At 43.2% G+C, this 15,104-nt stretch overlaps 1 protein-coding gene across 3 annotated transcripts in view; it reads left to right on the forward strand.

The window, feature by feature from the left end:
* The window catches only part of NR3C1 (nuclear receptor subfamily 3, group C, member 1 (glucocorticoid receptor)), a 65,771-nt gene that overhangs the window by 26,386 nt on the left and 24,281 nt on the right, over nucleotides 1-15,104 (forward strand). For 2 of the 3 annotated variants that reach the window (XM_008947245.1, XM_008947246.1), the window contains exon 2: nucleotides 13,967-14,130. In XM_008947245.1, the coding sequence (XP_008945493.1) occupies nucleotides 13,967-14,130 (164 nt within the window). Of the gene's footprint in view, nucleotides 1-13,966; nucleotides 14,140-15,104 lie in introns of all 3 variants that reach the window. The other variant, XM_008947247.1, reaches the window with a different exon arrangement.

Genomic DNA, 15,104 nt, shown 5'->3' on the forward strand with positions numbered 1-15,104 from the left:
AAAGTTACTTATTTTACCTTAAAAATACCCCTGTGGTAACTACATTGTGCAGGGGCTGCTGAGAGCCTGGGCTGAGAGACCATTGGGCAGCTCTGGAGGAACATGGCTTGTCCCAGTTGCCCTCAGGTTTTGGAACCAAAGTTTTGTTGACGTGGCTGGAAGTTTATGTGCTTTGGTCTCAGCCTCCGTCAAAAATAAGCAAAGATTAACCACGTTCCTGTTCCATGAAGATGGTTTGTTGTTGAATTAATTTCTCTAAAGCTCAATGAACTTGAGAAGAGCTTTACAGGGGTAAGAAAGTTTTTGCTTGAGAGAGGATCTCATAAAGCGTTGGGAGTTTGCTGAACCATTTGATCAATATCTCTTGAAGATAACAGTACAAGTTACTGTTACTGCAATATGAGAAAAGGTTATTTAAAACCTGAGTGCTGTGCCTGAGCTGAAAGAAAAGCACCATAATGTGCTTTATATTTGAAAAATTAAGGCTTTCTGAATATCAGCAACTCTTTTCTGTTAAACTCTGTGTTTAAGCACAATGATCTCTTTTCCCCCCCCTTTGCTTTATGTAAATATTTTTAATAGTAGGATTGATTGATTGACTGATCATCTGACAGGTAACAGAAATGTTTGAAGGATTTGGCAGATAAACCTTTGGTTTTTTGCTCCCTATCCCCTGTCTTTGGCTTTGCCAGATTTTTCTCTCTTGGTATGCTCTCTTCAAGTTCTTACGCAGCTTCTGTGCTTTGAAACCCTTCCTAGCTGCAGCTCAAGTACTTTTATATCTCTATATTGTTTGGTGTCATTAAAAATATGAGAAACTGCTGAAGTACTTGTTTTATCAGTAGCCTTTATAATTTTACTTTCTAAAGGAAGTGGGGGCCTAGTGACTAGTACATAGTCATCCAAAGCTGAAACACGTTTTCTTCAGGTGGTGAGTGGAATATCTCTGGCCTCTTCTAAAATCACCTCACCCTGAGTTCTGTCTTACTCCACATTGCAGTAGTGAACAGCTTTTGTTTTTTCCATAATTAATACAATACTTCGACTGGAACAGAATTTGTAAACCAAACAACCTAAAAGCTTACTGCAAATGTGAATGCAATCTATACTATGTTAAGTAAACCTTGAACAGTGGCTATAGTTAAATTGTTCTGTTTCAGATAGTATGACCTGTCTTGCTAGCAGATTTGGGTGATTGTTAATGAAAGGTAAATGATAGGTAGTGATGGGTTGTAAAAGATCTGTAATGGCCATCAGGACCTTTAGAAGAGCACGTCTGTTTGTAAAGAACACTAAAATGCAGGAAAGTTTTCCATACTTTTCTGAAAGAATGTTGGAGTTCCCACCTGTTGAAACGTGAAATAACTGCACAGTGCAGGGAGCAGTCTGTAAGATGCAGAGGATGCTCTTGGAGAGAAGAGGTGGTGTGGAGATCAGTGTGTGTGGGCTCCAGGATTATCTGCCCAGCCGCCTTCGTGATAGTTGTGTGGGAGAGGTAAACAGCCTGTTAATGAAGTTTACAGATGGAGTTTAAACTGGGAGGGGTTCCTAGTGCTGCTCAGGAAGAGAAAATACACAAAGAGGCAGAGATGAACAATGTGGCCAGGAAACAGTGTGGGGTTCAGCAAGGAAGGAATAAAGATCTGACAGGGAGGGGTAGAGGAAGACGGCGGAAGAGAGTGGATAAAATAATATGAGAAATCCAGAAGAGAGAAAGAAGGCAAGGCCTAAAAGTGTTGTGGGGAAAAAACCAAACAAACAAAAACAAGACAAGAGCTGCTTGTGAAGTCCAGGAGCGTGCAACGAGGGATGTGATGAAACATCTTGATAGTCTTGAGTGTGTGACATGGATGCCAGATGGAAATAAAAGCAGATAATAATCCACTGCATACGCAGGTTATAGCAGAAATACTATCTGTAATTGCTTAACAGTGTTGACAGAAGTAATTATAGCACTTTACTGGGTCATTCAATAAAGTTGACTTAGAAGTGCCATGAAAATTACATACAATACCTATACATGTCTTACAGGTCTGTGGTACTACTTGTTACTTGTCCTTCTGAAAATATTGCACAAAGTTAGACAGCTGATTTTGTGTCAATAAACAAACCTGTTGCATGCTTTACTTCATGCTCACGTCTGGGGAAGGGTGGCTTCATATATATCCATTGCATCAAGTGTGCAGAGGCCAGTTAATATGAAATGAAATAGTGTTCTTAAGTTGTTAAAAGTGTGTGTAAGCCTTTGGAGAATACCTTGTAGACAGGTTTGTTTGTTTTTAAGCTGCTCTGTTGTGTACACGTCTGGCTATGAAAGATAAAACGCACCAAAAACCAAACGTAAAGCTTGAAAGAAAACCTTTTGGTGGAGGTCTTGGTCTGTCCTTGGGGAACTTAGCAACGTGCTATCTTGGTGGTTTGTCCTTCAGCAACTTTCTGAAGTTGTCAAGAATTTTGCATTTCCTCCTTATCTTTCCTGCAAGGATTTCTGTTCTTTCTCTGATGTGGAGAAAAAGAATCTTTTCCCTTTCAAGTGAAGCTATTGCTTGTGACTAGGGGGGAACATAAACCTCCGTCACAGGGGGTACCACCTTTTACACTTCTTTATACTAGGTTGGTGCTGAACCTTGATTCTGGCCTTTAGCACTGAAGAGAGAACATCTTGCAGTCATCCCTCTCTGTGACTAAGATCTCAAAATCATCAGAAGTATTTCTGTCTTCCAGCAAAGTACCCAAGTTGATGCTTTTATTGGTTGTTTGTTTTTCATGCTCTTGGAAGTTGTTATAAAAGCTGATGCCCTCCTTGCTAGACATTGTACCAAAGCACTCTCCCTTCATGCTGTGTTTCTCTGATTAAAGGCAGCTCAAGTTCTTCCTCTCCTTGTGTCTTCAGCTGCTGATAAACTTTCTGCAAACAAGTGGATATAACATTGAATTTCCCTCACAGGGGATCAAACCCTGCTGGAAACATACCTGGTATCTGAAACTGGGGTAATGGAGTGGAGAGTCCGGTAGACGTGTTGAATGTAGAGGAATGGGTTATCAGGCTCTGGAACAGGCTTCCCAGGGCAGTGGTTGAGTCACCATCCCTGGCCGTGTTTAAAACTTGTGTAGATGTGGTGCTGAGGGACATGGTGTAGTGGTGGACTTGGTAGAGCTAAGTTAATAGTTGGACTTGATCTTAAAAGTCTTTTCCAACCTAAACGATTATATGATTCACTAAAATTTGCTGTTGTTGTACAGACACACCACATTTAATACGTTCATTTCTGATCACATCCATGTGAAACACACCTATGGTTTTAAAACCTACACCAACAGTATTTATGGGCTTCTCTTACCCCAAATAAAAGTCTGCCTTCAGTGCTGAAACGGTAACTTTGGGGTTTCAAATTTTTTTCTTTCGGTTTTAGATTGAGTATTGGCTGAAGCAAGCAGAGTGCACAGTGACAATCTAATAGTCTGGGAATATATTACTGTTTTATCTGCTAGAGCCTGAGTGCTGTATTTTTATTTGTTGGGGTGGAAAAGTTTGCTTCTCCTTCACACCTCTACATTAATGAGCAGAGGAGGATATCTCAGAACTTCTTCAGGGATTTTCAAATTCATATTGTGTGGTACAGGTATTTGGTAATGTAACAGACATTTTTTAAACTGGGAGGTAGATTTTGGGTTTCAGCTATCTCTGCTAAAAGTAGGTTCATTTAAGGAGAGTATTTTTGTTGCTTAAGCATCTTGTTTAAACTCTGTTTTGACCTCTTTCTTTTTGGTTCACTGGTCGGTTTTGAGCTTCTGGACTCCTGTTCAAAGTTTAAAGAACAATAACTAGTCAAATGTAAAATAATGTCAATTGAACCAACCTATGACTCAACAGTCAAACCAAGTCATCCTGGATCCGCATCAAGTGGCCTGAGGCCAAAACCTAGAACTGGCACATGTCCCTGTCCCTCCTCTCCATAGATCTCCACTGAGGCAGAGCCCAGAATGCAACACACTGGTTAATATTCCATAATAAACTGCTCCAAACGTCAATGTATAACTTTCATTGACAAAGAAGTGTGAAAGCTGGTGCCAAGGGTGAAGGCACGTTGAGCAAGGCTCGTACAGACCCACAAGGAGATGGAGTTTGTGCACTGAAGAATTTACCATCTTGACTTTCTTTGAGTATTAGTTCTGCTTTTAAACAGAGCTTCCTTGAAGGGCTGTAGAAGGAATTAAGGAAAAAACAGTCCTTCCTGCTTCTTTTGCCCTGTTTCCATCTTTCCCTCCTCCTCCTCTTCCTCCTCCTCTTCTTCCTCCTCCTCAGGTTTTATTTCTGTTTTCTTATATGTCTATATTGATTTGTATTTCTTATAATTGTTTCTTGGTTTTGTTTTTGGCAAAGCAGTAGTTAAAGAATACTGACAAAAGTGCAAACTGTGTGAATAAGTCTGTGTGTACACATTCACAAGTCAGTGGCCAGATCACTGTTAGAGGGTTACACTGGCAGCAAAAGTCTTGACTGGTTTTTTTGGGGGTTTGTGTGGGGTTGGATTTTTTGTTTTCATTTTTGTTTTTTCTTAAAATAGCAGAAATTAGCTTTCTAATTACCAGTCTAAATGTATTTATAGCTTTATGACTCAATTTATGACTTTGTAAGTATTCTCTTGCAGCTTTTAAATTATCTGTGCTGCAACTGCTGCAGTTTAATCTTCTTCTGTGTTTCTTACAGTACCATGAGTAATTTTTCGTGTACCTTAGGGTTTGCTTTCCAGACCTCTCTTGCCTTCTTGCCTAGCAGCAGCATTTTGGCAGCCTGCAGATGCTCTCCTGTGATTGACACAAGCATTCACATTCAGAAACCAGAGTGATGTACATAGCTCACGCTGAGGTCATTAGTGGAACAAATCCTGGTTAATATTTTAAGCCCAGTTCCTTTGGTACTACATGAATAAGATGCTGTAATAAGGAGTAAAATGAGTAAAATACTTTGCTTACTTTAGCTCAGGATAAGCTTAAAACGCTGTGGCTGATCTGTGCTGGTGGGTCTGCTCTAATAACAGGAGGTCTCCGAGGGTTTTGCTGGCTTGTGGAATTCAGTGTGCTAGCAAATGAAATAAATATGTTAAAGGACCTATGTTAAGACGATAAATTTTTGGTGGGTACGTTGGCTGTTGGTTGCTTTGCAAGGTTCAGAAAACTAAGGAACTGCTTCCAAGGAGGTGTCACACAGGTAGAACGTGCCTCTGAAGCTGCTGCGATCGGAGATGGTGCTTGCTGCGTTCGGAGGCTGCATGGACGAGGAACTATTTCATGTATTGTGCTTAAAGTGAAAAAAAAAATGAGCTTACTTCTGCTGGGTGCTTATTAGTCTTGCAGACATTCTAATTTGGGTCTCTTTTTGCAGTCGCCTCCTCTCCCCTTCATCTCTGAACGCAGGCTGCATACGTGTGTGCCTGAAACTGGCTGTATCTGCAAGATTGAGTTCTCAAAAGCCAACTTTTTAAGTGACACACAACCTGACTGTAAATATAGGTAGAAAAAAATCTGTATTTTGTCATCCAGGAAAGCATAAAGAATTAGGATGGCCCAGCATGATCTGATTCTGTATTTTTATGTAAAATTTTTAAGTATAAAGGTACTGGCTTCTGTTACTCTTTTTTTGCTACCTATTTAAGGAAGCACAGATGCACAATGAAATGGAACCAAAAAAAAAAAAAAATAAAGAAAAAGAAAAAAAGACCTTTGGAAAAATATACATAAATTGATTCATACAGAAATTAAGTCCTACCCTTGAAGGTAAGACTTTTTGGCTGCTTTACTGGAGCGTTGTAATAAATGTAAAAGTTTAGAACATATAATTTAATTATCATATTCTGGTCATAAATACTTCAGGGCTGTTGTACATTTGAAATCCCAAGAGCTTTTGCTAAGGTTGCAGCTGCAACATCAATTACCATTTATCCATTCCAAGAAAGCTTCGCCTGTGCCCTTGAAACCTTTATGGTCTGGAGAGGATCCAGAGGGGGGCGGGGGGAAAGCGGCGTCGCTCCCCTGCGCTCCCGTTCCCTTCGCGCTCCCCGGCGAGCTCTGAAATGGGAGCGGACGCCATTTCGGAGCGGGGAAGGGACGGGCGCCGGCGGTGGCTCCTGCCAGCCCACAGGGTGGCCAGCTGTGGGACCTGTGGCCGTGGGGTGGGGACAACCCCCAAGCAGGCCTGGAGGGAGAGCGAGAAGCGCCCGGTGCCCGTGGGGAACCTGCGCCCGCCTTCGGTGGTTGTGCTTCCCCTGCGCTACGGCGGGAAGCTCTCCAAATTGTTATTCTGTTAACGTGCTGCTTGGTTTTGCCTGGGCTCTCAGGGTTTGGTGTTGTTTAGGAGAGTATAATTTATGAGAAATGAGCAGCAGTGCTTTGAATGGTAGTTCCTGCTGCCTCTGCCCAGTGTTGGAGAGACACAAGCTCCCTGTGAAGCCTCTTGTTAACAACACGTGTTTGCCACCGAAGCTCTGCTCAACACACGTAATCACTATAATCTGCTCGTCCAAGGTGCAGATTGTGTCAGGTCGCATGTGGTGTTGGGGTGGGGGGGTGTGTGTCAGCCCTGTTCCCGTGTCAGGGTCTGCTCCTGTGAGCAGGTGTGGGCTGGGACAGACGGGAATACAGCCCTTCTGGATGTTCAAAGCTTCTGCGTGCTGGGTTTTCTAGTTAAATGCTATTTCTTCATATAGAATCACAGAATGGGTTGGGTTAGAAGGGACCTTAAAGATCATCCCATTCCAACTGCTCTGCCATGGGCAGGCCAACTTCCATCAGACTGGGTTGCTCAAAGCCCCATCCAGCATGGCCTTGAACACTTCCAGGGATGGGGCATTCACAACCTCTCTGGGCAGCGTTTGCCAATGTCACCACCCTCACAGTGAAGGACTTCTGCCTTACATCTAGTCTAAGTCTTCCCTCTTTCAGTTTAAAACCATTACCCCTTGTCCTATCACTACCCTCCCTGATAAAAAGTCTGTCCCCATCTTTCTGACAAGCCCCTTGAAATACTGAAAGGCCCCAAGAAGGTCTCCCCAGAGCCTTCTCTTCTCCAGGCTGGCCAACCCCAACTCTCTCAGCCTGGCCTCACATCAGAGGGGTTCCAGCCCTTGGATCAACTTTGTGGCCTCCTCTGGCCCTGCTCCAACAGGTTCATGTCCTTCTTATGTTACGTCCTTCTTATGCTTAAGAGAGAACAGAGCTTAGGTTTGCAGTTCAGGTTCTTCTTAAGATCTCTGGGCTGTACAGGGATCAGAACCTCGCCAGCACCAAGGTTGGACTGTTTCCAAACAACAGTGCTTATGGGAGAGATATTCATTCCAATTTATTTTGTTTGCCAATAGTAAGGGTATTTTTATACTTAAAACCTTTCAGAATGGATATATGTAAAGCCTTCACCTGGTGTGAACTGAAGTCAACTTCTTTGTTCTGAACTCAGCCTTGCTTTGCTCAATGTCCTTGTTATGATGTACCCAAGGTGTTTGAAACATAAGCAAAAACATTTATGGTATTTAAGGTAACTTTATACAAAACAATGAATCCTACCATCTGCTTTAGTTGTATTAAAGGACTAGTAAAATATATGTTGTTCCGCAGAGGGCAAGGTTAATTATGAGACTTGGCTGTTTTGTCTCATACTTTAGATTTTTCTGTGAATTAGAATCCCAGCACTCCATTGCAAGGTAGCAATAAGATTTATCCTGCTGTAGGCACACAGTCAGGAGGAGGCAGGATGGCACCTGCCAGTCTGATTGTCAAATAACGTGTGTCAGTCACACATTTCTGTACCCAGCAATGAAGCAAATTTGGCCATGGCCCTTCTGGGTGGCCCATTCCTCATGTTGGTGTTAGCTTGGTGCTACAGGCACATGCACAACACTAGACTGGGTCTCCTGGTTTATCAAGTGAGGATAGGGCATTTATCTTTGTGTGATAAAGGAAATAGTGTTAATTGTCTTGCCTTCCAGAGGGGCTGTAAAACGGTTCTGGGTGCTTTGGTTGCATGTTGTAGATTTTTAATTTATTATGGCATCACTGGGGACGTGCTTGTAATCTAGAACAGCGCTTTCACCAGAGCAGTTCAGGTCTCCATTTTAAGTACAAAACGGGAAAGAAAGCTTTGAAACAGAACCTACCTCTTCTGAAGTTATTTGGATGACTTGTTTGTTCTGTGGGTTCGTGGGTGTTCGGTCCATCCAGGCGCTCATCAGGAGTGTTGGAGGCTGCACCCCAAGACACCTTTGGCTTTGGGTAGATGGCTGGGGGGGTTGACAGCCTGCTGCTGGTGGTTGAGCTCTGTGTGAGTGTCTGCAATGCGGAGTTTGCCAGCAGCCTGGGAGGAAATGCTGTTTTTTACCAGCTCCTACCCATTTTCAGTCTCTTTAAACTGAAGAGTGAGTACGTTACAAGCGACTGAAGAGACCACCATAACTGCCCAGGCTCTCAGCAAAATGCATTATTGAAATTATTTTCAATTGGCAAATATACTTTTGTTTTAATATTGTAATGGAAAGCATAGTGTCAATAGCCTTGGTTTTATTTTTTTTCCTGCTTGAATTGCAAGTTTCTTTCCTGCTTAGGCCAGTATAAAAAATAATTAGTAGTTTGCCTACTTAATGAAGAAATAAACAATTCAAAAAATGTCATCGGTTGGTATAGGCAGCTGAGTGTTTACATTGTTCTCATAGCTGGCAGATAAGAAGGAGGGCCAGATGGCAATGACATTGAAAATCGTTCCTTTACTGCTGGTTTGGCGACGTGCTTCAGGCAGATAAGGAGCTGGCTCTTAAGAAGGCGTTAGTTCAGGACTAAGGTGACTCGTGCTGGAACCAGGACCTGGGGTGTGCAGCCTCTCGTGGTCTGTGTCACACAGAGGGAATGCAGCTCGTACTTGTGAAGCAGTCTATTAGAAGTAGGAGCAGAATGAATAGTCTTTTTCCCCTGCTTTAAACTTTAATAAATATAGTGAAATTTGGACCTGTTTCTTCCCACCCTGCATCCATTCCTCTCTTTGGAGGGGGCAGTTGACATGGACAGTACTTTCTCACAGGTTTTGAGGAGCCAGTTGCAAGTGTTCTGGTTTTGTGATTTATAAAAGCACCGTGGAATACCTCATTTGTCCATATGTCTGAAAAAACCCTTGCCTTATGCATTTCACATTTTCTTCAGGGTAGCACTGGTTTTTTATAAAGTGAAAATTGCTAAGCTGCCAGCTGCTGTGCCTGCAGCCCCCCAGAGCTGCTCCTTCCCTCGCTCTCTGCCTTGGAGCCGTTTCCCTTCAATGCAGTTAGTTTTTAAGCTGCTAACCAAGTCCTCTTCTGATTGCACACGTGTAGCTTGCTATGGGTGCTAATTTAATTGTGTGTTTTTAAAAAGAATCTACCCTTCAGCAGAACTGAGCTGGGCTGGGGACCATTTCAGACAAACTGTGATGGAGGGTGATCATCCGAAGCTTTCCTGCCCTGGTTGAGAGTTGGTTGCAAGTTATGGACTGAATTGGCATTTCATTTCAGTTGCTGGATGTACTCACCTCACCATCATGTCACTAAAGGGTTTTCTGTGTGTAATAATGTAAAGGGAAGGCAGTGTATTTTTGAACAGTGTGACAGGGGTAGCAGGTTGGGTGCAGGGCAGTGTGCCCCTTCTGTGCCAGCAGTGCCTGCCCGGGGCTGCTCTGTGGGGCTCAGGTGCCCCCCAGCCACCAGCCTCCATGGGAGCACGACATGACCCACGGTGGTCGGGGACCCCGGGGGAGGAAGACATCACACAGCCACAAACGTTACCACACCCGGCTCCGGTAGGGTCTGAACCTTGAGCCTGGTTTGAAAGCCTCTGGTAAATGATTAACACAGAAATGGCTTTGGTTAAACAACTTGATTTTCACAGAACTCGTTGCTGTGGCTGTGTCTTCTTCAAGCCTTTTCATTTTACCCCCACGTGTTTCCTTGGCTGGAAACAATAAATACATCTATAAAAACAAATAAAATTAGATTTTGTATACAGAGTTTCTGCAAGTACATGGGAACGGAGCTCGGTACTCTTAAACAAGTAGCACTTTGCCCGCCACAGTTTAAAGTTTTTACAGATTTAAAGCTCATAAAATTTGGAATATTTTTCTTCTCTCATCTATGCTTCCTGACCTTTTATTTAGAGACGTATTGTAGTTCGATTTTGGTTAAGTTAAAAAACATTTCTGTAAGTAACTGAAGGGTAACTTTTATTATATTATCGCGGAGTGTAATTTCCCTCCCTTACCTCTTCCTTAGGAAGTGGTTGTTTGTCTTCTGCTACGTATAACTTTATAGGTAAAAGATTTATTTATATGAAACCTTGAGCCCGTTTGTTGTAGCTCTTGCAGGAGTCCTTGTGCACTACAGTCCCTCCTGTTCTCCAGGTTTCAGGCAAGCAAAATTGTGTTCTACACAACCCAGGGGACTGTCGGTGTCTGGCAGCTCTCCACACAGTGGGTAAATATTGGCCCTATCTGATACAGCCAGGCTTGAAAAGATGCGCCAGGAGCCCAGATTAGATTGCTGGCTACTGCTTTATTAATCACTGTAATAATTTATTTTTAGGTTTTTTTAAGTCATATCATCTGTTTTCTTTCTCGTATTACAGTTTCAGTGGTACTGGTACAGAAAGTGAGCCTTGTTTAAAAATTAAAGGTGATTGAAAAGTTTCGGTGGAATATGTTTGGCACTACCATATTTGCTGTGACAGTTGATGAATATTTCCTTAAAAATGCTTTTGTCAGAAATTCATAAGGTGTGGGAGCTTAATTTTTGAATGTAAATGAGCTGTCTTCGGACCTGTGCATAGAAGGATGTTTCCATCTTTTTCTGGTTTTAATCATTTTAATGAAATGCAGTTCTCAAGTTACATGTTGCCTATTTTAAATAGTAGGCTCTGAGCCTATGTTTCAGTGTTTAAACTAAGACTTTTAGTACAAGAAAAGAAGCTACTGGTCCTAAAACCTTAGAGAAGATAAGGCAACTTAGAGTAGCTTTTGACTGGCTGGCAATTGCTGTTTGTAATAAGGGATTTTGTTTGGGTTGGAGGTCAAGTGTTGAGTTCCTTTGCTTAATTTTTCTTTATTTGCATATTACCCTACAAGGTGGAGAAACAGTTTAACTCCTTTTTCCAGATGGATCAGTAAGTGGAGGGGAGGGGACGAAGCAAAAAAACCCACCAGCACAAACCAAACAACAAGAGGAAAGAAAGTAACATTTGTATCGCCTGAAAGGAAGCAAAGCTTTGCAGGCAAAATTCTTTGTCTAATTAGACAGGAAAGCTGTGAGGGAGCCAAGAACCAAGTGTGGGTTCTGAAGCCTGGGGTTCCCCTCTAGTCTCTGGATTCTTCTGGAGCCTTGCTGGAGCCAGAGCAGCCCTGCCCAGGAGCGCAGGAGCCGCGCAGGTCCCGCAGCAGGCGGGGCTGCCCAGGGGCTGCTCTGGCCGTGGTGGGGGCTGCTCACCCCTTCCCACTGCCCTGCTGCACAGCGTGCAGCCGAGACCTGCGGGGCAGGGCAGGAGCACCCCAAAGGGCAGTAAGCTCATGGGCCGTATGGAGCCGATGCAGCGGTTCCAGCCGCCTGGCGCCCTGGAAGGGTTTCTAGCCAGAGCTGCTGGGCATGGTCTCCTCTGCCTTGAGCTCCTAGCAGCCTTTCTTCACAGACCGTGCCAGATCTCAAGCGTGTGAAGACACAATTTCTGACAAGGCTGGATTGTGCTAACCCAGCACCATCACGCAGAGCTGTGCATTAACAGGCAGAAGTAGATCTGAACCCTCAGCTTCCTTAACTGCGAGGTTTCCTTCCCTGCAAGCCCATAGCCATTGGCTTCTGCCGGCCGACCTGGCCCTGGGAGGGCTGGGGCAGTGCAGGGCACTCCTGGCACCACAGCCCTGTTCCTCGAGCACCCCGGCACTGCGGGCAGCCTGTGACCAGAGAGCCCTCTCTGTATGGGCATCATCACATAGCTGTGACTGGGTTGAGTTACATTCTGCCATTCCTTGGATGTTGAGCGCTGGATTGTGCAACCTTAGCATTTTATTATAGCTTTCTGCTCTTTAAAAGGAGACAAATTAATTGTGAAACTCAGAAAAGCCATCATATGGATCATAAACAGGATTACAGTGTACTGGTGACTGACACTTCAGTTGATGGACTAGCTAATGGTGCTTGGCAGCCTCTGGGGAGTAGCAGAGTAAAAGTGTGACAGCTTTTCACAGATTTTCTGAAAGCAAAGGAGTGTGTGATGGATTTAAGTTCTTTTCTGAGTTCTAGAAAGAAGCATTCTTTCTTGGGTGAACTTTTTCCTTCCTGTTTTCCTCAAGGTAGCTTCATTGCACTTCATTCCCACTGCCAGCCTTTCCCTGTTGAAGCCCTCACACCACACTTAAGCTGCTGTTACTCTTCTCCCCTCCCTCCTACAGCTACTCCAGCACATTTGAGCTATTGCTATCTTCTTGTCTGGTTTTTGCTTTCCTGCTCAGCCCTCTCTGCTCTAGCTTAGATACAGGTCACCTTCTTCATGAGCTCATATCAGACTGTTTTTTAGGGGAGTCTTACATGTACCTTAGGTCTTTGTGTGCCTGTAGTGTCTCATTTTTTTCCCCTAACACAAGTAATTTTCACTTTTCTCTGCCTTCTGGCTCCATATTTGTCAAATTGTGGACTTGAACATCCTTATTCTGGTTTGACGTTTATCCCTCTTTATTTCAGTGGTAGGATTCCCTCTCCTTGCATCCCCTTTTATTATCTAACTCCCTTCCAGTATGAGCAAAAGTCCTTGGAATCATTTCTCAACTGCTTTCTAGGGTTGGGCAGATGGAGCAGACCTGTAAAGCCTCCCAGGTGTCAGAGTTTTTCATTTGGGCTGGAATTCTAAGGGTTTTGTGAATGTTTGAGAGCGGTAGGGTTTTTTTTTAAAATGTGACCAGATCTGGTGAGACGTTCTTGAGGAGAGGAGAAGGAATTTTCCATGCAGAAGTCAGCCCACGTACGAGCGCAGAGCCCGCGTCAGGGGACGTGGAGCTTCTGGAGAGCTCCGAGTAAAGGCACCAAAGCCTTAAAAACAGTCTTGTTTTCTAGCTTCATCTGGAAAGTGTCTGGAACCCTCCTGGACAAAATTTTCTGTGAAAATCGTTTCAGTTGAAGCATACGGTTTAAAAATTGTCTTTTGAAAGTTTATAACTAGGAAAATAAAGTCAACAAAAGGGGCCGTCCGAGAGGAGGCGTGGAGGCAGCCTGGGAGAGGCGATGGGTCAGGCTTGGGCCCTGTTGTTTACACGTGCTCAATAGGATTAGCCTCTGAACTTTGGCACGACTACTGTTGGTTCAGCCCTCATGATTAGCAGCAGCTCAAAGGTGATTAGGATGGATTGTTTATAGTTCTAACAATGTTCTTTTTTGTTAAGGAGTAACCCTTCGTTTGTACGTGGCCTCTATGTTCACATAGGAAAACTAGATCCTGGAATTGGGAATAGATACTCGTGTCCTGCAATGCTGGGGTGAAATGATCATTTATTACTGTGAATATACATCCATATGTGGCTTAATTTATGCAGTTCCTTGAGTAATAGTATCCCAGTAAAGAACTCTGTGATGATACCGGAAGTGAAGCTCTTGTAGGACTCAGTGCAAACTGCAGGGAATGAGGCAGTAATGAAAACAACATGGAATGAGAGCGTGTTTTAAGAGTCAATTTTAAAGGCTAGGATACTTGTGTAAGAAACTTGGCTCCAGAAATGTGTCAGGGATGTAATCCTGACCTAGTCAAATCCATATAGCTCTGCTTGGGTTTTGCAAAATTCGTTGTTTAACTGTTTCAGAGCCCAGTGGACTTTGTGTGCAGAACTGTGATATTTGGGGATAAGGACAGTCCGTTTCTTGCTGTTACAAATGTTATGCTTGCTAGCTCTTAAGTTAAAATACTTCTATGCTTTCTGTTTTAGCCCTGGAATGAGATCAGATGTAAGCTCTTCTCCATCCACAACCTCAGCAACTACGGGACCACCTCCTAAGCTCTGTCTTGTCTGCTCTGATGAGGCCTCAGGCTGTCATTACGGGGTTCTGACGTGTGGCAGCTGCAAAGTGTTCTTCAAAAGAGCTGTGGAAGGTAAGACATGTTTGAATGAATTTGCTATTTGAAGGTATAAAATCCACAGTCATACCCAGGCTATTTCATCTTTCTAGAATCCATGTTTTTTGCTAGAATCCTACTGCAAAATCTCATCCATTCTATCACTGATCTTTCCATAGTAAATAACATTGATAATGGTGTATTATCTGAAGCATAGATTCCATTTACATTTGTAAAATGCTCCCATTCACCCACAGTGTAAAAGGATCTGTTGTTGTCTTGGCTTTTTGTTTCTTTCATTTTCTTTCACTGTTGTTTTTGTTTATTCGTGCTATTTATATACAGATATTTGCCTGCATGCATTAGATTTGTGAAGTTTGTTATTTTTAAGTTTAATGTTAGCTGGCTTGTGTATAAAACTGTAAGTGAAACTTGATAAATCTGTTTGTGCAAGGTTGTGACAGTCTGACAGTTTTCCCCAGAAGTAATGCTGGCTAAATTACATGGATGTCCATGTGTGTTATTCACAGTTTTAACCATGCAGCAGTAATATATGTGTGGTTTTGAATCATGGAGGTTTCTTTCTAATTGCAGGAAGAAAATCATTCTGCAAATTAGAAATGATGGAAAGCTAAATGTGAATCCGTAGCGTTCTGTATAGCAGAATAAATAACTGGTGACTCTGGGCTGCATAAGGAGCCATGTTGTAATGAGCTGGGTTGTACCTCAGTGTCTGACTGTTGCTTCAGTGTCAGTGAGATGCAGAAAAGTTGGGAGATCATTCTCAGTGTCTCTGAAAGGATAGTGGTTCCTCTTGATTTCCTTCTGAAATCATGTTGTTCTTATTTACAGCCTTACATGGTTTCCTGCCTCATGCTGTTACTGGCTATTTTGAATCAGACTGATTTTTTTTTCTGGCATTTCTGCACGTTGGGTTTCCCTGGGGAAGAGGGAAGGCTGTTCTGACCAAGAGAAGCCACCATGCAGCCAATCTCCCAGAAGCAGCACTT

This window comes from Merops nubicus, unplaced genomic scaffold (genome assembly GCF_000691845.1).
Source record: "Merops nubicus isolate BGI_N331 unplaced genomic scaffold, ASM69184v1 scaffold14599, whole genome shotgun sequence".
NCBI lineage: Eukaryota > Metazoa > Chordata > Aves > Coraciiformes > Meropidae > Merops > Merops nubicus.